Below are 22,968 nucleotides of genomic sequence, written 5' to 3'. Positions count from 1 at the left end.
TAAACTTAGCTTGTGAAAAAAGTCAATACTAAAGAGAAAGTCTGATATGAGTACTATCTGGTATGGATATTGATACTATTTATTTAAGTTTTTCTTTATAAATCCAATCATTAGATTTTACAAAAAATGGTTTATTGAATTTCATGTTTTTTAGCCATATACGCAATTAAGCATTTACTCGCAATATTTTTAGGTTTCAAATGATTGGTAACCACTTTATGAAATGTGCTTGCTAATCATTGCTTTATTTTTTAACGTTTATTAAAGGAGAAATATCTTAATTTCATAATGGTTATAACTAACATTTTTCGTTCACAAAAATTTCAAAAAGGTACCTAAGGAAATGTATAATTGAGGTAAGTACCTACCTATCTATGTGTTAAAAAAAAAATCTTTCGCCAGTATGGGCACACATATGACATTTGTAACAGCTGTTTATTTTCAATAACGTCAAATTGGTCATTGTTTGACGTTTCGTTATGTTTCTTGCATCTATAAATACCAAAATGGCTTAGTTATTTCCTTGATAGTGTATCTAAAAATTGTGAAAATGGATGAGTTAAATAATAAATTCAATTATGTGTATAGTTCTTCCTTAGAACATCGCGTTCAAATTAAAATGTAAGAGAAAGCCTTAATCAGTGGTATTATGAAGTCTCACTATTGTGTTTTTTTGTCCTTAAATACGCGATTGTTTTAATTTTAGTGGGACTCTAGAGGGCAGTAGACCTAAGCCGGAGTATGACAAGCTATTGGAGGAACCGATGCTCAAATTCTCCGGTTTGTACCAGGATGGTTGTTCAGACTTGTATGTGAGTCTCACTGTTCTACAGAATGGCAGACCACTGAGCCTTCCTGTCACCACGGTGTATAAGCCTTTCACCACGCGCTGGAAGTAAGTGGTCAATGTAAATTTTACACATACTTTTGTTACATTCACTAAGATCCAATAAGGACCGATGGCGTGGAATGCTCTTCCACCAGTGGTTAGACATAGGGAGAGTGAGATGATCTTTAGAAAAAAAACTAATAACATGTTTGTTTGCTAGTCTTTTCCACCATCTTCTTTACCCAATTCATTTACAGTGAAGTGCCCTTGAGGTAGTATTTTATGAAAATGGCGCTATATAAATTATCCAAATTTATTATTATTATCAGGGCTTTTTTTCAAACAAAAAAGGTCCCGGATCTCACTTCATGTCAAGCTTTTTACTAAAAGAATTATATTCAAATATCATTTTAATATTCATTACGATACCATATTTTATCATTTTGATGAATTATATAAATACAGATGTAATAACGTAATTGCAAACATTATTTCGTCTAATTGATTTTATTTTATTTTTTAAATTTTATCTGTGAAAAAACGTGCCGGAATGCCCTTCCACTGCGTTACATGGAAAAAGCCCTAATTATACCGATAGTAATTAAATCATAGATAATAAAGACTAGACGTTCATACTCAAGCTCAAATTGTAATGTACCAAAGCAAATAGAAACCTCGCTCTGGTTGGTGAGATTCTTACATGATACTTAAGATAAGATTACATGAAAAATTATTATTGTTACTTAGTTTGTGGGACGGTGATTGTCAATAAGCACTGTGACCTGCATAGGTCTATTATTACAGATTTCTAATCTAACACTCACCCTCTAGCCCTAGGGCTGATAAATCTTGTTACTACACGAGGGATCAGGACTCCCCGGATCAGGTCCCCGGATTTGGTTAAATAACTTCCGAGGATGTGGGTCCTTGTGTGTCATGAATAATACAGAATTTGTACGGGCGTCTCATCATCTTCAATGTAGAGCTTCTTGTTCTTGTGATTTGTTTATTGCACCTGCAATGTCCAGTGAGGGTTCCAGTAAGTCTTACTTCTAAATGGAGAATATCAATTATATAGACCGCTTCGGATTGTTTCATTTTTGGGCTGGTTTCTTAGATTTTCCATTTTAAACCCTGCTTAGTTTTGTTTGTTGAACATATTGTAGTCATACAGGAGAAAGTGACCAAGTTCATTTTTTTTTACAAAAACGTGATTATTAACTATTTGATATCTTACTAGCTTAATATTGCCCTTAAAAAATCCCAAAGCGATTTTAAACTTGTAAGTATTATACATTGACTTGTTAAAAATGACCAACTGCATTGATGTTTATTTTCTTGCCAAGCAAAAGTGATTTAAATGGCCCTCCTGAACTTTTACGTTTTGTTAGTTGGTCACTTTTTCCTGTACGACTACGATATTATCTTAGCATTTTTTAATAAAAATTTCATGATTTCTTGTGGTCACTTTTAGGGCTGTTGTTTATTTTATTATATTTTTACTTCGTTTATAATAATATTTGTCTACACATAAAACTTTATACCATGTGATATTACCAGCTATCTGCATGTATATTATTATATATGAGAAATAACCATATCAAAATTGTTAATAATTATGTTTTTCACAATCAAGAAAGTGTGTACTTAAAACAAACATAACATACGACTAACCACTAGCGCGATCGCAATCGATTATTAAAAAAAGATGACAATATAAATGACATTAATTTTGGGTACCCTATTATATAAATAACTTTAAAAACATTAAAAATGTATCATTACTTTTAAGACAACCTGACAATTTAACATTGTTGGAATTCTTACACCAAATGGCTCAGAAACATTTATGTATAGTCGGAAATTAATATTTAAAGATAATCCCTAAGACAATAAACTTTCAGAGCACATAGTATTAGAATTAAAGTTTGTTATATTGTCAATTCTGTTTTTGTTGCACTTCCAGAAGTTAACATGGTGACGTATTTAACTATAGTGAAACCTCCATCTATCGTTTCTCGAATAATCGTTTTCCTGGATATGTTTATTCATCGTGGATGTCATTTTCAGAAGCGTGCACACTCTTTAAAAGATTGAAAACTTTCTTTGCAAATTCAATAACTGATGCCGAAAAAAATATTATTTGCAAAGCCCAAATATACATTTGACTTACTGAAATAAAATATTTAAAAAACAAATGTCGATCACAGATTATTTACAATGCAATAAACATAAATATTTTTTGGTTCTGTTCAGCTTTATATTTTCTTTTTAAAATACATTTTATTTACATCTAAAACCATTCTTCTTAGAATTTTAACCTACCAATGGTTATGCAGATTGGGAGGATGGTATCTTTACTCAACCGTATCTCCTTGTGTATTGACCTCTTAATCTCGCATTCTTAGTTTATTTCAATTATAAAAACGATAGATAGAGGTTTCACTGTGTTTACTATTCATGTTTGCTCCTCAAATAAAAAGTGAGGTTGGGGGGTTAAACTTGATAGTTAAATTAGTGGTTTGTTCCAGCTGGAATGAGTGGGTGACTCTCCCGATCTACTACAGCGACCTGCCTCGGAATGCAGTGCTCGCCATGACCATCCTGGATTGTGCGGGACCCGGGAAGCTGATGGTGGTCGGAGGGACTTCTATATCACTATTTGGAAAGCACGGAATGTTCAGACAGGTAATATGATAGGTGCCCCCGCATGCAAAATCATTTCATTTGTAAAAAAAAAAAAAATCCATAAGTATTTTTCTTCAGTATCCGTATTTCTATAATTTTATTTTCCTTTTAATTTTTATTTTATTCATTTCAAATGGATGTTTTTGTTCCCATGATATAAACAAGTAATTTGTGACTATTTTTAAGTAAGCCTGAATGGTTTTGTTTGTGTTTAAAAATAGAAACCAAATTGTGGGAGGTGCAGATTAAACCATCAGACCACAGCCTAACTAAAAAAATCCATGCTGAGATATCAATAGTTCTTCAAAAATTTATTCATATTTTTTGAAAACATTATCTCGCAACATGCATTAATGTTTTGTTTTAAAAATTCTTAAATATTGTACATTGTTTTTCATTTCTTAAATAATTTTTAATGACAAAAACTTAAAATAGTATCCTGATATTTTAAAAAATTATTTATCACAATCCAAAATCGAGGGGGTGATAAATATTTTCTTATTACATTAAAGTGTAGCTTAGTAAAGTCACAAACATAAAATTTATTAATATACAAGTACTATTATTATACACAAGATCACAAATTGCTAAAATTAAAATTAAAAGTGTGGTAATTTTTTTTTGGTGAGTTATAATTAATTTTGATGGTTTTTATTTATTTATCTGTCATTTATTGTATTATATTTCCCCATACTCTTGTAACGCCTTTCAACTTATATCATCTCTATTTGATCAAATATATCTCAGTCCTACTGCCCAAGAATCTGGAGTGCAGGATTGATCACCCAACCTTCATATAATCAAAGATCTAGTTAACACTGCGTCATTCTCATGCAGTGCCTTATGCACCACTTGAGTGCAAACGCAGGCTAGAATTTATTGTATGACATGTACCTCAAGTTTTGTGGTATTGGTACAGATTTTACTAAATACATATTCTTCTCTTCTCCGTCTTATTCCTCATTATTGAGGGTTGTGACCCTTGTCGAAACAATGACTCTTCTCCAGCTAACCCTTGACTGCGCTGCACGTAGCGCTCCAACGACTGAGGTGCTTGCTGCTGCCTTAGATGATCAGTCCATCGTGTGGGGGATCTTCATCTCCCTCTCTTCCCCTCCAGGCTACTGATCACAACCAGTTGTTCCAGGCTATCCTCATTGCCACGCGCAACGTGTCCAAAGAACTGGAGAATACGTCATGTACAGACATGGCCAGAGTCAACCCATGCAAGTGTAGTTCCTGGCGATTGGACTCATAATATTTAATAACCAAATACAGAATATTATAATAGAAAATTAAAAAAAATAATAAAATGATAATGTTTATCTTCTCTTTGTATAGATATATAGGTATTATTAAAGCTTGTTGCGTTGTCAACAGGAAAAAATAACATAATATGTAGTAGATAAAGCTCTCTTATATTCTGTGAAAATTCTTTACTTACTGATTTCTTAATTATACTCGATAAATTTTTTTATGCCATTCCTATCAAGCCCATTGTCCGCCTTCGTAGTGTAATTAACGGTTAACACGCTGGGCTGCCGTACTGAAGGTCCGGGGCTCGATTCGTAGGGGGTATCAAATAAATATTAGTAATTTTTCACTCTATAATTTATTCAATATTACCCTGGACTGGTGCCTGGAGGGATGATCACCTTTCCTTCATGTGCTAACAATCAAGATAACACTGCATTTATATGATGCAGTGCCCTATGCACTATCGGGTGCGGATAAGGGTTAAAGAAAGCCCATTATAGAATGTTTAAAAAAATATATATTAATTTATTTTATTGCGTTGTAGATTCTTATATTTTTTTGATAAAAAGAAAGAGTAGTAGTAGGTACACTGAGAAGATAATTTGCTGATTGGACTTATTTTTTTATTAATATTGAAGCATAAATGGTCATTTTACTAATGTTTTTTCAAAGGTTCAAGATTAGTAATGGAATTTTATAATTTTTTGATGCTATACCAGTGCCATCACACTGTGAGTGGAGGATAAGTAGAAGAATGAATGAATACAGGCAAATCTTGTTAATGGGAATTGAAGGTGTCAAAATTTAGAAATATATTTTGAATTACGAATTATCAAAAGAAAAAGAAACACTTCCATTTACAAACTTATGTTTCAAGCGTAATTCACATATAATATTTCCTCGGCAAAATAATAAAACCTGTAAACAAAACAGATGTTATGTATTCTTTTGGCATTCGTTTTGTGATAAGACATGATTAAATTATAAATAAAACACTTGATTTTTACCACTTGAGTATTATATTAACTAGCCGTAAAAAAAATATAATACGCAAGCGCTAAAAAAGAAGTATTTTATTTATATTATAATTTAATGAAACGGATCATTTTTGCTAGAACCAAATTTACTTCAATTCTTCCTATTTTGAATAAAGACCTATAATAATTTCTCAATATGAGCAAATGTTTGCTGCAGAATTTGCATCTGATTAAGGTTAATTTTCATGGCTGATTCTTTCAACTTCGCAACTCAGAATTTCTAACTCTCAACTCAGAACTAAAAACATTAAAAAAAATATCCCGTTGAAAAAAAAGTAATAATATTGTTTTAAAAATTTGTCTGAGAATAAGGCAATTATTAAAATACAAAATATATATATAAAATACAAAGTATATTGTCAACCGAAGAAGGATAACTCACTTTGACAGTATGAATTAATTATATCATAGGAAAAAGTAAGTATTCTGCTTGATTTAGTATTATATTAAGTTTGATCATTGAATTAAGTTATTTATGGTGCTATGCCGAGGAGCCTAAAGTTCTGGTCTGTTTGTTGTCCAGGGAATGTTGGACTTGAGAGTGTGGCCGGGGGTGGAGGGCGGGAGCGACACTCCGGGGAAGGCCAAGGACCGAGGCAAGGAACAGATGCAGCGACTCGCCAAGTTAGTCAAGAAGCACAGGAATGGTCACATGGCTAAGGTAAAGCATACACATATAACTCCTTCGCTCATAATTCCATTCATACACAAACTCAAAACTTAATCTTAACCTACTTCCTTTATAACCTTAGTTGCGTAATCATTTTGCTTATCCATAATTACACTTTGTTGTAATAATTTCACAAACCTTTTTTAATCATTTACGTATTTTTGTATTTGTATTATTAACGTCTTTTCCTATAACCCTTATCTGCTCCCTACGTTGCATAGGGCACTGCGTCGTTTTGATACAGTGTTATTTTAATCATTAATTACTTGAAGATTGGGTGATTTTTCCTGCACTGTAACAGTCAGGCTTGTATTAAATAAATATGATTTTTACCCCACTGGAAATTGATTCCGACACCATCAGTTGGTTGTCATATGCTCTAACTAGTATACTACAAAAGTTAAAACACCTTTTCTACATTCAAACAATTAAAAATATTTATATTTGTCAATAGCAGCCAATGGCTAGAGCGCTCCGGGTTGCATACCCGAGCTATTCTTCTATTCCTATCTACTATTTCTACACCTTCATTTATGTCATATGTGTCCATCAATTCTATTCTACTCCCAGGTCCAAAAATCTGGAGGGCAAGGCTGATCGCCCTGCCTTTATATAATTATCGATCGAGTTAACATCGCATCTTTCCCATGCGGTAACCTATGCCTGAATAGAAAAATATTCTCCAAATTTTTTTTCTTTAATATTGTTGAATATGGTGGTGCCGTGCCGTGCTGAATAAATGCTTGACTGCGAGACAGGCATTTTGGGTTTGATTTCCTCCAATTACAAACTAAATTGTTTTAGTTAGTTTGCATGTTGCGATATATTTATTTTTTGTTCTTTTATTTCCTCCCTTACCAGCCTCAAAAGTATTTTGTTTTCTGTGAATTTTTAAAAAAAACTTTTTAGTTTTTGTAATTTTTAATAAAATTCATTATCACCAGTTTTTCTATAGTAAAAATAACATAATATCACATCGTCATTGATAATGAAAAAAATATATATATTTTTCAAGTTGTTTCAGCAAGAAGTATTACTATTATATTTCAGTTCAAATGAGTGAATTAATGCATTAGACTGAGGGTTCATTACAAAAAAACATCATTAGTATCCATTAATGGAGTCATTCCATACATAATATATGAATCTCTACCAGTGCTTTTATTATTTCAAACACATGACTTTAGTGGTTTCTACTTATCATATTTATGTTATCTTGTTCTTCTACTACAATAATATATTAATTGATTGTAAAATATTTTGACGAAATTTAAAATAATAAATTATTTTGTTTGAATTGATAGGACAAACCATATTTTTGTAAACAGCGTAACAGTTTAATCTTTAAGTAAATGTCATTAGTAAATATGGTGTCTAGACTTTAATCGGTAGTAGTTTTTGGACTGGAATTTCATAACGTTTTAATAAATTTACATGAATAAATTACGTAACGTATAAGTAACGTGTTTCATACTCCGAACAATCTACTCCAATAAAGAAGGGATTCAGGCGAATACATAGTGAAACATGGTTTATTTTGTAACAGCAATAAAATAGTAATTTCCAAAATTATTTTCTGCCTGGATTAGTACTTAGACTAGAATTTTCGTTTATTTTAAAAAATTATTTTCACAAACACATTAAATCACATACTAATGACTATATGTCATAAATTACTTTTATGGAATAACTTGGGGTTTTAAGTAAATGGGGTAACTATATAGTAACTAGCCATGTTTATTTTGTAGCTGCAATTTATATATTTTTCTTTTAATATTTTCAATTTTATCACTATCAGCTATATCCGGTTATCAGAGACATATTTTGTTTACAAATCAGTTTTACCACAGTAATTTTGCAGTAATAATATTTTGAAAACCTTTTTTTTTAAACACAAGTTTATTAGTCATTGATAGATTTTTTTTCATCTTATTTTATGAATATATCATTGGTAATAGTATTCAGTAGAATAAATATTTACAAACGTACTACGAAACGATCCTTCCTTTTATCATTTTCCTCACCTTTTCAGGTTTTAGATTAGGAAAAACTTAATTTTTGAAAAAAAAATGCTTGTTATTATTCATAAAAAGCATGGGTGGCCAACATTTTCAGTAGCCGGCCCAGATTTTAGACATATTTATTAGTTACTTTATTAGGTGCTTTTCTAACTTATTTGTATATTTACCTTCGTAATGCCGTTTAATGTTATACTTTTCAAGATAGAAACAGAATCATCGCATATCAGGCATATTGACTTTGTTTTAAATTCCATAAAAAAATAGTTTATAGTACATCTGATTTAAAAACTTCTCAGTTCTTCTATTACTCTTCTCTTCTTTAGTCCGACGTCTTTACTACTTGACGCCATTATGGGTCTTGAAATTGTCAGGATAGTGAAATACTGAAATACTATAACATATGGGATATGATACGAACTACGCACGATGAAATGTGCTTTTGGTGGTTTTGTGTACACTTAAGGAAAAAACGTGTCATTTGCTCCGCAGGCCGCGGGTTGGCCATCCTTGATATAAAGTATTGAAAATTTTATAAAAAACAATAAGGCAAATTACTATGCGATTTACCCTTTTTCAATTATCCTTTCTAGAACCTATAACCATTATTCATTTCCTTTTAAAATTGTTACAAAAAGTCAAATTATGAAATTAAGAACCAAGTCTAGCAAGGATAATAGCCTAATTAGGTAGAGGTAGGTAGGTAGAGTAGGCACCTCATTATCCTTCCTGGAACTTATAACTTGTGACTCATTACCCTTTCATACAGTTATGAAATAAGTCCTTAATGAATAGTTTACCTACATAATACAGGTGCAGCAGTTTATATGGCCATTGTAATTAATATATTTCTGGGTATGTAATAACTTTTCCTTGAGGGGATAGTACACCTACAAAGGTGTACTATCCCCTCAAGCAGCTTTTACAAGCTTAAACGAATTTGGATATGTAACCCTGAGCTCCCTAGTCATTGCTGCTATTCTGCTTTTCCTAAATGCTGTTCTTCTTCCATTTCCCTTAGCATATAGTAGTGATCTTCACTCTGAGCCTTTTCGCCTGTATGTTATGTCGTCTGTATTCCTTCACTATGTTCCACCCTCCTTAGTTCTGGAGTGCAGGACTGCTCACCTTGCCTCGATGGAGTCAAGTAGTTATATTGCGGTGCACTTTACATCAGTCGGGTGCCAACAGGGACCAGAAGATATCACTATTCTTAATGTTTATTTACGGCAGGGTTATCAAAAACAAGAAAATAGGTGATATTTATTTTGCTTTCTTGTAATGATGATATGGAAAATTCGATTACACAGCAGACTCTCGATTTACTGAGATAGATGGTAAATAAATTTCTGGGACAGTCAGTATTGTACATTTTTAAATGTAAAATTGTAAATAAAATAAAACTTTCCACTTGAAAAACAAACGAGACTGTTATCATAATAAAAATGTCAAATAATATTATTTTTGACATGGCAAAAATAATTGATACACTCACAATAGTAAAATATATATTCACTTTAATTAGAATGTATTGAATCCTCCTTATTAAGTGGTTTTTTAAAAACAAATAGCCCATATAATTTACTTGCCACTTGATATGCTATATTTGATGTCCTCGTGTGTTTCAGGTGGATTGGTTGGACCGCCTGACGTTTCGAGAAATAGAAATAATTAACGAGAGTGAAAAAAGAAACTCTGAGTATCTTTACCTAATGATTGAATTTTCAACTATACAAGTTGACGGGATTAATGTGAGTTTTATTTATGACAGCATGAAAAAATATATAAAGCGTTTCTCTAATTTTTGCATGACTTATGCTTTACAGTAAAGTCCCCTATAGCGTTGGCATAGGTACCCCGTTATCTTAGAGAGGTTATAAGAGGTTAATGTTTTAAATTGTATTTTTACATTTTAACTAGCGGAAATGAGCGTAATGAGTCATTTATAATTGAAATACAATTCAAAAACATTATCTTTCCTATATTGCCAACCCCATCGTAGACGACTCCCGGGCAGACCACCAAAGAGATGAATCGATAGCTGGGAATTGACATCGCAGGAGGCTAATCTCTCTTAAAAACAGGCCACAAGGCCTACAACAAAAAGAAGAAGAAGAAGATCTTCCCTATAACGTCCCCTCCGATAATGCGGTACATATCTCAGCGTTATAGGGGGGTTTACTATATGTAATAAAGTAATAAATTAGTGTAGTGAATAAATATTAAATTGCAATGTTGTATTTTAGCATGCTGTGGTATACTACGAGCAGGATGGAGATGAGATGTATCAGTTTAGAGCGCAAGCTGATATTGTCACAGTTCCCGATCATGAGGTTTTACAGGTAATTTTCTTCTTCTTCTTTCTTCATAAAGGTAAGTTTCTTCAAACTACTGATAGTTACGGAAGTTCAAAGTATTGAAAGTATAATGGGCAGGTGTATAATATATACATTACCTAATGTTGACAAACATAATATCATATAGCCTTCCTCTATAGTATAATGATTAAAAAAACAATTATACAAGATAACGCTGCATAAATCTTATGCATGAATATCTCTGGATATGGGCAGAGATCGGAAAATGATTTTTGTTTGTTTTTGTCCTTGCCAATAAAAATTACTTTTTTATTAATTTTTATTTTATTCTTTCATTTTGTTCGATTGAGACTGCACTGTATTTACAAAAATAATTTTTTTAATTTTAAATTTAATAATGGTATACTTTAATTTATTATAACGTCAAGTCAATTGAGATAGTAATATAGAAATTTAGAGGGCTTATGATATGTCATTGGCTGATTTAAGTGATCACTTTATACACTGTGTAACAGTTACCATTTTCTATCTATTCTATTTTATAACAAAATTTGGTTCATGGTTTTTTTTCATCTTATTTTATGAATATATCATTCGTAAGATTTTTCAGTAAAATAAATATTTACAAAAGTGCTACTTAGCGGCCCTCCCTTAAATCATTTTCTGCACTTTTTGTGGTTTTAGATTGAAAAGAAATTATATTTATGAAAAAAAAAATGTGTGTCGTTATTCGTATAAAGTATTGAAAAATTTATAAATAGTAAGGCTAATTACTATGCGATTTGCCCCTTTTCAATTATCTTTTCTAGAACTTAAACTATTATTCATTTCCTGTTGAAATTGTTACAAAAACTTAAATTATGAAATTAAGAAGCAATTCTAGCAAGGATAATGACCTAATTAGGTAGAGGTAGGTAGTAGGCACCTCATTATCCTTCCTGGAACTCATAACTTGTGACTCATTACCCTTTCATACAGTTATGAATAATTTTATAATTGTATTTACTTATTGGAAGTGAGTGACAACCCTAGAGTGGAATAATAATAATAAGAATAAGTAACCATTCCACAGTGGGTAGTTTGGATGTACTCCCATAATCTGTTTATTGTCTACCTACTTTCTTTACTCAGGCAGTGATAAAATTTAAGTCAATTAGTTCACATTTGACCCGAGTATCTCAGTGCGCTTTCTGTAGTTGAACGGCCAACAAGTCGGCGAGCTCTCTCTGAACGCGCATTTTGTCGACCTTATTTTTTACTACCCACCGTGCTTTACTATAAACAGTGATGGGCATTTTCAACATGGCCTTAAATACTTCGGCAATAGTCGAGATTAATTTACAAAAATTCGTCGTGTGTTCTTGCGATTACATTCACGATTTTTTAGAACTGGAAGTGATCTGAATTGTGCTCTCGCCAAATATAATATGTTTTAAATTATTAAATAATGAGTGATTATTATTATTTAAACAAAAATTAATAACCCCATTTTATGTAAATAACATTTTGACATACATTGTTTTCAATGTTAATTTATATGAACTCTTATTTAAACCGTTATAAATTCTTGTTTTAAACATCCCGACAACAGTAATGATTTGATACCGTGACAATTATAAAAATAATTATCGGTTTTATTTAAAAAATTGCCATGGACGGCGCGCAATGCAAAGTTTGCGAGCGGCGCAGTTTTTCGGTGACGCTGAAAGCCCTGGTGAAGCGGCTGATGCTGTGTTTACGCCCCCAGGAGAACCTGGCGGAAAGCAAGCACCACAAGCTGGCGCGCTCGCTGCGCAGCGGCCTGTCGGACCGCGACGCCAAGCCCAACGCCAGCGTGCGCGACATCCTGCACGCGCTCGTGGCCTACCCCTCCACGCAGCCGCTGAGCGGGGAGGAGCAGGACTTGCTGTGGAAGTTCCGCTTCTACCTGAGCACCCAGGAGCGAGCCCTCACCAAGTTCCTCAAGTGCGTCAACTGGAGCTCTAGCGGTATGCGACAACATATTTACTATACAACATGATTACTCGTATGCGTAATCTATATAGATATTGACGACATATTAGTATTAAACTTTCCACATATCCCATTAACTTTCTTTTATTCTGAAAGCATCAGTTATGATATGATGAGACTTTCTATTTTGCAACACTTAATATAACTATTTTCCAATTTCACACACACACACACATCTATATATTTACAAGTATGGGTATGCGACCCATTGCTGCAATTCTTATTTTTTCCTTTCTTTTAGTTATTATTAAAACAATTGTTTCTTCTCTATGTATTTCCTTTCAATGTAGGAGTCCTGTCCTTTACTCTGAACTCCTTCACTTCAAGTCATCTGGATCCTATTAACTCCATATCACACTAATATTCCACTCCTATATCCGAGAATCCGGAGATCAGGACTGATCATTCTTGACTTCCTGCATGTAAGCAATGATCGAGTCAACATTATCGGATGTGATACGAATAGTGGATAGAAGAAGAACCTAACCCACAATTGTCTCAAAATATACAATTTTATGATCTCTTCATCATTAGATAGACAGGTACTATTTTTAGTTAGACATTTGACTGTGAAGTTATTGATAGTCAGCAACTGAAGTATTGCAGGTTCAATTAGAATCTATGCACTCAAGAAAAAGTATTTAAAATTCTTCTGTATATTTGTGATGGGTGTTTTTCTCTCATCTTTTTCCCTCATCAAAGATGACATAATTTGTTCATACAACACACTATTTAATTTTGACACATTTTTTTTTATTACAATAACATAGCTAAATTATACACAAAATAAAAATAGTAAAACTTAAAAAGCATATTTTTTTTGTTCGTAAGCTAAATCATTACGGCTCATCCCCAGGTATTTTTGGAAGAGTGTGTTCAGTTCATAGTTGTGAAAGTTATTGTTATTCAGTTTTAATGTAAAAAAAATCACTTTGAAGACAAACCGGCAAATCGCCGGCTTTGTGAGTCGGTGATAAATTGACCTTGGCCGGCGAATCGCCGGCTTTGTGTTGCAATGAGACAAAGAATATCAGATTAAAATATATTAAATGTTGCAGGTGAGGTTCGTCAGGCGCTTTCCATGATGCAGCAATGGGCGCCCATGGACGTGGAGGATGCACTGGAACTGCTGACTCCTAACTTCACTCACCCGGCTGTCCGGAGGTAATACATGCTTCATTTGGACTATATGTTGTTGTTTTATAGTATGGCAAACTGTGAGTGTTACTATGGCTAATTATGCAAATTTTGGCCTTCTCTTACTCAGTATTCAGTCTCCTATGATCCTATGTGAATATTTCTTTTTTTGAAAATATCTTTTTTTATTTATTTTATTGCAATCAAACATTGGATTTAACCCCATAAAAGCCATGTACAAGATGTCTCAACAGAGATTCATGGTCAGAAGGGGAAAATTATTATTTTTTTATTATTTTTTGACATCTCATCAAAGATAAAGAATATGGAAGTCTGGGCATTTATGGGGCTGACGACCATCATAGGGCGGTTTAAGTAATCACTCTACACACAGGTAACATTCACCAATTCTGCCCATTATTGACATTGATATTGCCCATTATTATATTTACTTCACAAAGTTCCCAACAGATGGCAGTCTCATCTGCCAGTAATAACTGAGAAAGTGGTTATATTTAAAATACAACCACTGCTGGTAAATGTTACACAGTGTATAAAGTGATCACTAAAGCCCGACAATGCCATGTTGTAAAATCTAATTGCCTAGGCTTCCATACGCCCGTCTACATACAATATATCTTGATTTCTATTTTTTTCCTTAACCACCTGTTTCTGTGTGAACAATATCACTTTAGCCAACTTAGCTCATATTACATGGCATATTCACAAACATTATTTCAGATACATTTAAGGTTTTGCTTAAATTTTTGACATTTGACACCAAGCTGTGGATTTGCTATTGGAATATAGAAAGTATCGTAAAAGCATGTGTATTTGCATTCATAAAGTACATCTTTCACTCTTGGTGCATTTAAAGGCTCGCAAGTACTGCAAATTCAAACTGATATTTCAATAGGTGCCTTCTGTATCGCTGTGTAACCACCTTGTCTTGACTCGAGGCTAGTATAAAATTGTGCGTTTAAAGAAACGGACTTATTTCAAGATTGAGATGCATCATGATATGCCTAGAAGTTGGCACCTTCCTTCATTTACCTCCATTCCTTTCGGTTCTGGAAAAAGTCGAAGGTAGTATTTAGAAAAGACTTATAACTCATTTATTTAATCTGTCTACCTCGTAAGAGACTTATGTATGAGTTTTCTTTCACCTGTGCCTGATACTATCAGTTTTTCGAAACTCCAATAAGGGCGGTGACAATTTAATTTAGATGCACTGATAAAAAGAGTATTGTTTGTAGTATCACTTTCAGCGAGTGAGTTCCGTATTCATTACGAGTCTATCCTCTCTCCCTGTCCTCCACCTAGAGAGGAGAGCCGACCGATGGCGAACTTGTGGCAGCTTTGATTTGGTCAGTTTATCTAGTAGTCGATCTTCCTCTTCTTCAATCACCCGGACACCTCCCGTGACCGTGAACTTTTCGAGGCTGTCATTGTTTCTTCCGCAACATACTACAGTATAATAAAACTAATATTCCAGGTATGCCATATCAAGATTGAAACAGGCTCCCGATGAGGACTTGATGCTATATCTCCTACAACTTGTTCAAGCACTAAAATACGAAAACTTTGATGAAATCAAAGAAGGTAGTAAATTATTCTGTTCAAATTCGACATTAACACCCATATATGTACTGGCTATCAAATATTGCATGCAGAAACTGCTACAATTCTACAAGCTAGAAAATAATAACATTATTGATATTGTTATTTCACACTCTAATTGTTTGCGAAAAAATCTTCAGCCTTCTAAAGGATAAAGTAAATTATTGAAAGTTACCACCATTATCGTATTTTTAGAAATTTCTTAAAACTGTTTGATTTTTTGTAATGTTTAGATGAATATGATTAACTATGGAATGATACTTGCCAAAAAAGCATTTGGACTTGCGTAAATAATTTCACAAACATTTTGAGTTGATTTTTTTGTGTGAATGTATGAAGTGTAAATTTGGCAATATCATAAATATAACTGTTTGGCTATCCAGATCACCCGTTTTAACACCATCAGGCTTTTTGGTATTGCTATCTGAAAATATAGATGTAAATCCATAGTCCAGTCTCTGGCCGATCTGAAAGCCAACATTCCAACATTTGGACAGGAACACTGCGCCTCATTTGCCAGATGTAATTTTTTCATAACTAAATAAATAAATTGTATTATGTTAATAAAAGATATCAAACTCGGCATTCAATAATCTTTTTAGTTGCTGAGTTACTAGTTTTAAAATAAGCGTTTTTTCAGTTGCTGAGTTATTACTTTTTAATTTAGTTATAGTTACTATATTTTAGAAACTAATTGTTCACAATTTATTGGCTTACGCTGTACATACATTTTTTTAAAGACTCTTCAGTGTGCAATGGTTTGCGTAATAATAAATTGCATGTTTTCAGTTTACAAGAACTTGAATCTGAGTATGGATGCCTCCACCTGCGGAGGTGGGGCCGCCCTGGCAGAGTCCAAGTCTCCCGCTGGCCCGAGCGCCTCCGCCCACCTCGCCCACTCCGCCTCTGCCTCGCAGATGGACAGGAAGGACCTCAATTCCAGTGTTGCGCCAGTCGGTGAGTCACCCTGTATAATTCTCTACCGCAGGGGTTCCCAATCAAAGTAATAACAAAAATTGATAATATCTTACGAACACCTTGTTTCATTAAAATTTAAAGATAGAAAGTACTTAATGAAACACCCTGTATATATTATAGTAGAAAGAAATAGGTACCTACAATAATAGTAGCTGGGTAGATAGGCACAAAAATTAAAACATTCACAATATGAAATTGAGTTATATCATATTTATAAACAACAAAAAAGAGAATATTTGTGGTTTCGGATAATGATCGACTCACGGCGCCCCTCTTTACTTTCTACGGCGCACCAGGGCGCACACTTTGGGAACCCCTGCTCTACCGAGTAGAAGGGAACACGAATATGCTAGGCTTTTCTTTTTGAAAATGAGTTATATCAGGAAGCCTTGAGCTTCTGCATCAGAACCGAGAATGCGATGGGAGCCTTCAATGCTCTCCCAGCTGTTCTATATTTACATATTATTTTAAGAATTAAATGAGTTAAAGAATGTAATTGATTTTCAGATTCCCCGCAATCATTTGGATTAGGGTCACCGTACATACATGATATAAGTAACCCCAATAACCTACTGGATAACCAATCTCTCAACAGCTTTAACGTTAGTCAATCTAACAACAATGCAGATACAAGTGATCTCTTTTGGTAAGTTACCTTCTCTGTTATATTTATTCATTTTTACTTTAGTTTCAATTTCCAATATTTATTTGTAAATATGTATATCACCCGAATTGTAAATGTTATAAAATGTCCATTACTTTTTATTTAAAATATCCAATTTACTCTTTTGTCTTCATTGGGCAGGACAATCTGGAATTTTGGCTCTATCATTGAGCAAACATCCCTATGTTTCTAGCGGTGGAATGGGGGATGGTCAGGACGTTAAGTGCAACTTGGCTTCCTTCCTCATCGAGCGGGCGTGCGGCAACTCGGCGCTGGCCAACTACCTGTACTGGTACCTGCTGATAGAGTGCGGGGACCAGGACACGCGGGTCAAGCAGGACGGGGTCGTGCGCGACATGTACCTCACTGTCATGAAGACCTTCTCCCAAACTCTGGCTAAAGGTACGCTATAGCCGACTAGTAAACTGCGCAATACAACTTATGATATTACAAGAGGGTGAACATATTTGCTTAATATCACCAATCGTGTGTGCCCAAATCTAGCGCGACCAGTAATTGGAAATTCGTCAAGTAAGAAGGGACTAATGGCAATTACGGATCTCCAAGAAACCATTGCTGAGCTGTGCAGTGTAAAATAAGAAAGGCTAAATGTGCAGTACCCTGTATATATTCGAGATTACTATTACATGTCTCGATCCTTGGAAGTTGTGTATATAGTATTTTAACAGCCGTTTTCGTATCTCAATAGGAACTGGCACCTGTTGAGAACTTTGTGAAGTAACCAACTTTCTCTTTCTTATTGTATATATTTCAAACGTTGTTATCGAGGTCTCGTACGAATGGCAAAAGTGAAAGAATTCGAGGTGAAGGACATTACTAATGAGTCCCTGGGGGTAGAATTATTACTAGGTAGATATTATTGCCAACGTATCAATCCGATACGGTGCGAACAGGGGTCACAAACGAATGATCGCTTTCATTATGAAATCTAATGGGAAAAATGATCTTTTCTAGGAAACGCAGAATTGCAGAGAAGACGTTCGTTCCTCACGAGGCAGCAAATATTCATAGACAAACTCGTGAAACTGGTTAAGTCCGTGACGGGAGAGAGCATAAACCGGAACAAGAAAGCGGAACGACTGCAGCAGCTCCTGGCCGATCCGGAAATGTTCAAATTCAACTTCACCAACTTCGAGCCCATTCCATTTCCGCTGGACCCGAATGTTCTGATAAAAGGAATAGTCGCCAAGAAGGCGAGCCTCTTCAAGTCTGCTCTGATGCCGTCTAAGTTGACGTTCATAACAGTCGACGGAGGCGAATACGAAGCCATTTTCAAGCACGGAGACGACTTGCGACAGGATCAACTAGTTCTTCAAATGATAACACTCATGGACAAGCTTCTGCGGAGGGAAAACTTGGATTTGAAACTGACTCCCTACCGGGTGTTGGCCACCAGCTCCAAGCACGGCTTCCTGCAGTTTATAGAGTCGGTCACCGTAGCGGAGGCCCTCGCGGTGGAAGGAACCATTCACAATTTCTTCCGGAAGCATCATCCGTCGGAGACTTCTCCGTACGGAATTATGCCGGAAACTATGGATACATACATCAAGAGCTGTGCGGGATATTGTATCATCACATATATATTAGGTAAGTTTTTATCTCCTTACTCGAGGAACTTGTGCACAACTTACTCGAGCTAGTACGAGTATGGATATGCGACCCGCAGTACCCTAGACAGTGGAACCTCTCGTAACGAGCGCCTCTCACTTGTGAGCCGGGACTTCTGCGCCGGTCAAAACAATAAATGTTTCGCCTAACGAGTAAGATTCTGGAACGAATTATGCTCGGTTGGAACCTAGAAAAAGGAGAATACAGTAGACTGATTCTCCTTTTCTTCTATAGTATTTACCATTCCATATGAATTCAAAAATCTGGAGTGCAGGGCTGTTTACCCTGCCTTAATATAATCAACGATAAAAAAAAAACCTTGTGTTGCGGTGGTGTACCTTCAACTTCATATACAAAAACACACCTTGAACATCTAATTTTTTGTCTTGCTTTGCTATAAAGCGGATAGGTGTAATAAAAATATATTATCAATTTTTTCTGTCATCGATGCGATCTAATATTGCTCGCATCAGATTATATTTTTTTAACAATCTTCACCGTTTTTTGGTTTTAGATACATAATTCTGTCACATAATATTTTTCTAGTTTTTTTTTGTAGCTGAAGCACGTATGAATTCTTTCAACATTTGGTAAATTCAAATGCCTTGCATTTTTATTTTGCCGAATAACTTCAAAATTTATTTGTGTTTATTTATTTGACTACAGGTGAGACAATTATAATGTGACCCTTTGAAGTTAGACCTTTCATTTAGAAATATTATATCAAATGTTATCTTTTTATATTGATGTTTTTCTCTTTTAAAACAGGTTAAGGAAACATATACATGCTGGTATTAAGTAAATCAATCATCAGTGAACTACACTTTACTTCAAGTTCACCCTTACACTATGAGTGAGAGGTTTTATGGGAATTTCAGCAGTCTTCTTCTTCTTCTTATTATTATAGACCTTGCGGCCTGTTTTCAGCAGTGCACGTAGCAAATAATTATATCGTGTTATAGGTGTCGGAGATCGTCACCTGGACAACCTGCTGCTGACGACATCGGGGGCGCTGTTCCACATCGACTTTGGCTACATCCTCGGGCGGGACCCCAAGCCCATGCCGCCCCCTATGAAGCTCAGCCGCGAGATGGTGGAGGCCATGGGCGGCGTCACCTCCGAGCACTTCCACGAGTTCCGCAAGCAGTGCTACACCGCCTTCTTCCATCTGCGAAGGTAGGCACAGCACATCTCATATGATCCGAGGTGATAGGACTTGTTCTTCAGTCGCTAGTAATGACTAACGTTGTTACCACATTTGCTGTTGCCAAATTCATGTAAAATCCCCTTAAATTTATTTTCCTATATAGCAGTAACGTCCTTACCCTAAACTCCTTCGCTTCCTTTATCCGTATCCCATCAAATATATTCCACTCCTAAATCTAAGATTCCGGAGCGCAGCACTGATCACCTCGCCTTCATATCAAATTAATCAAGTGATCAAATTAATACTGTATCGATCCAATGCTGTGCCCTATACACCAACTGGGCGTGGGTAAAGATAAAAGAAAGAAAAGAAGTAAATGCATACATATTACATAAGCTATTACAAGTACGGCTATGTAAGTGATTGTTGCTGATAGTTATTTTCAAGGTTATTATGCCGTCTGTCATTAGCATTTCTTGATGACATTTTGTGTTAAATTGCAGCATCCATCATGAAACAAATAAAAACCCAGAATAACGCTATCGACGTCTGAACGGTCAAGAAAATCAGAATCATTTATAATAAAATGTTATTATTTCCAGACATGCTAACCTCATGCTGAACTTGTTTTCTCTGATGGTCGACGCAACAGTTCCTGATATCGCTCTTGAACCAGATAAGGCGGTAAAGAAAGTACAAGATAGACTCAGGTTGGTATTACACTTACAACACGACAAGAGCCTATTCTTATAATTCGCGCACATCTAGTTTCGAGCAATGTCTTTGCTTTCTATTCTTTGGGCTTCTTCTGTTTGCTCCTATCCATTCCAAGCATATGATGCGCCTTCGACCACTTCTAACAGCAATACTTTGTGGATCAATGACATGGCATTATAAATAGAATTGTGCTGTGAACACTATAATTAATTTGCTGTGAAACAAACACAAACGCCACACAGTAAAAGTAGCCCCCTGAAGAAGCTATCAGAGTAGTCTCTGGCCTCCTTGTGGGGGAATCGTTTGGTGATAAATAGTCAAATATGTTAATAATTCGGCGGATATGGAGAAATAAGTAAAGTACTGACTATAATATGTTCAAAACAGTTATACACAAATGTAGATGAGCTATCATATAGTAACTACATTAAAAGTTCATTGATTCTGAAAATTCTGATTCAAATTTTGGCATTTGTTTTTTTTTTAATATACTTTCTTTCTAAAAAAAAACTATAAATATATTTTTGTTTTTATTCATCTGAAAAAAAAGCAATGTACAATATGTAATGGAAGGAAGTACCCAGGTGGCCATTTTCTTTTTTGTAAATTTGAATACCTACCATCATGATTAATTTCGATTATAATTATATTAGTTATATAATTTCTGTCCCATAATTTCTTAGTCCCATAATTTCTGGTAGTTTATAATTAAATCCGGATGATTTATTCCCAGGTTGGATCTGGGTGAGGAAGAAGCGGTTCATTACCTTCAGAACCTCCTGGATATATCGGTGAGTGCCGTGATGCCGGCGCTCGTGGAACAGTTCCACAAGTTTACCCAATATCTACGCAAGTAATCAACCCTCGATGCCCGTCAGCTGACCGCTTCTATTTTCACAATGGAAACTTAATAAGAATCATTACTGTAAATAAATCTATGTTTATTTAAATTTTATAAAACATTTTGTTACAAAAAATTATATTTTTCTTTTTTGATCACAGACCTTTTTCTTCCTAGAAAAATACACCGAGCTTAATAAATAATCTTGCTGGTACAAAGAAGGTTGGGTTTCTATTATTTACAAAATACTTCTTTAAAAAATTGATAAAATGATTTCTTAATTTTTTGCTTCCCAGACCCTTTGTGGCAAGTTTTGATGGAAAACAAAATACATATGTACATATATGCATACAATAAATATGAGTAAATATTACTTAACAATACGTAAAAAACACAACACAAAAAGACTAAGCAGTGTGTTTTTCTCCAATTTTATGTCAGAAAGCACCAAATAACCCTGGAAAATAAGGTAATGATAAAATATGATTAATCTCTAATCATTACTGAATCAGTATGAAAATAAGTACAAAATCTCTCGACATAAATTTACACAAACTTAACTCTGACTAATGATATCAGCATTAACTTTGTAAACACTCCATACAGTAAAAGCTCGTTAACCACCCTATACATGAGGTAAGTTCGCTATATTATCACCTGAACGCAACGAGCCGTATCCTGTACATTCAGATGCAAAAAAATATACAGCTATAGAAACATTAGTGAAATGTCAAATTTTTCCTACTCGCCCTACGCATACGAATACGGCAGATTTTAAGTAGATTTATATTATCCACTGACACTTCGTGATGGAATTGCATTTTTAATTTATTATTAGATTAAAACCAATATTTTTAGCTTCTCCACTTTTTTATTTGACCAGCGACCGGGTTTCGTCGTTACCGACATCATCAGACTGGTCTGATGATGTCGGTAACGACGAAACCCGGTCGCTGGTCAAATAAAAAAGTGGAAAAGCTAAAAATATTGGTTTTAATCTAATAATAAAAAAATAATAAAAAAAAAAAATTAATAAAAAAAATATTTTAAGTATTTTGATGTCAGTAGAAGTTAATGGACGTGTCAGTGTTTTCCATCTCTCCCATACAAGTTACGTCACTAGTCAGTGGTACTCTAAGTTCATAATAAAAATATATTTGTAAAAATATTCAATACAATATTATTACGAAAAATTATCCAGCGACATCTTATGTTGAGAACCTTTGACTTGCAAAGAATATAAAAAGGGTCATAAATGGGTCTCCAATATTATTTTCATACAAAACTTTCGATTATATAAAAAAGTTTGACAATTCATAATTCGGAATAATATTTTTTTGAAATTTAAACAAAATAACAAAAACCAAAATGAAAATTTTTGACAGATAAATTATTAAATTACCTC

General features: G+C 34.2%; 1 protein-coding gene across 1 annotated transcript; it reads left to right on the top strand.

Moving 5' to 3' along the window:
- The first annotated feature begins 443 nt into the window (after positions 1-443).
- On the top strand, positions 444-21,784 carry Pi3K59F (phosphatidylinositol 3-kinase 59F). Its single transcript, XM_088260998.1, has 16 exons — positions 444-621; positions 707-895; positions 3,361-3,517; positions 6,335-6,472; positions 10,128-10,250; positions 10,746-10,841; positions 12,565-12,805; positions 13,889-13,994; positions 15,463-15,569; positions 16,377-16,544; positions 17,073-17,211; positions 17,423-17,631; positions 18,205-18,837; positions 19,821-20,034; positions 20,608-20,715; positions 21,456-21,784. The coding sequence occupies exons 1-16, from the start codon at positions 551-553 to the stop codon at positions 21,577-21,579; spliced, it is 2,823 nt and encodes a 940-aa protein (XP_088117124.1). The 5' UTR covers positions 444-550; the 3' UTR covers positions 21,580-21,784.
- The last annotated feature ends 1,184 nt before the right edge of the window (positions 21,785-22,968 follow it).

Source organism: Brachycentrus maculatus, unplaced genomic scaffold (assembly GCF_059751285.1).
Source record: "Brachycentrus maculatus isolate JH-2025_06_01 unplaced genomic scaffold, ASM5975128v1 h1tg000147l, whole genome shotgun sequence".
In the NCBI taxonomy this organism is placed as follows: Eukaryota; Metazoa; Arthropoda; class Insecta; order Trichoptera; family Brachycentridae; genus Brachycentrus; species Brachycentrus maculatus.
The sequence above is the reverse complement of the archived record's forward strand: the minus strand, read 5'-3'. Positions and strand labels throughout refer to the sequence as shown.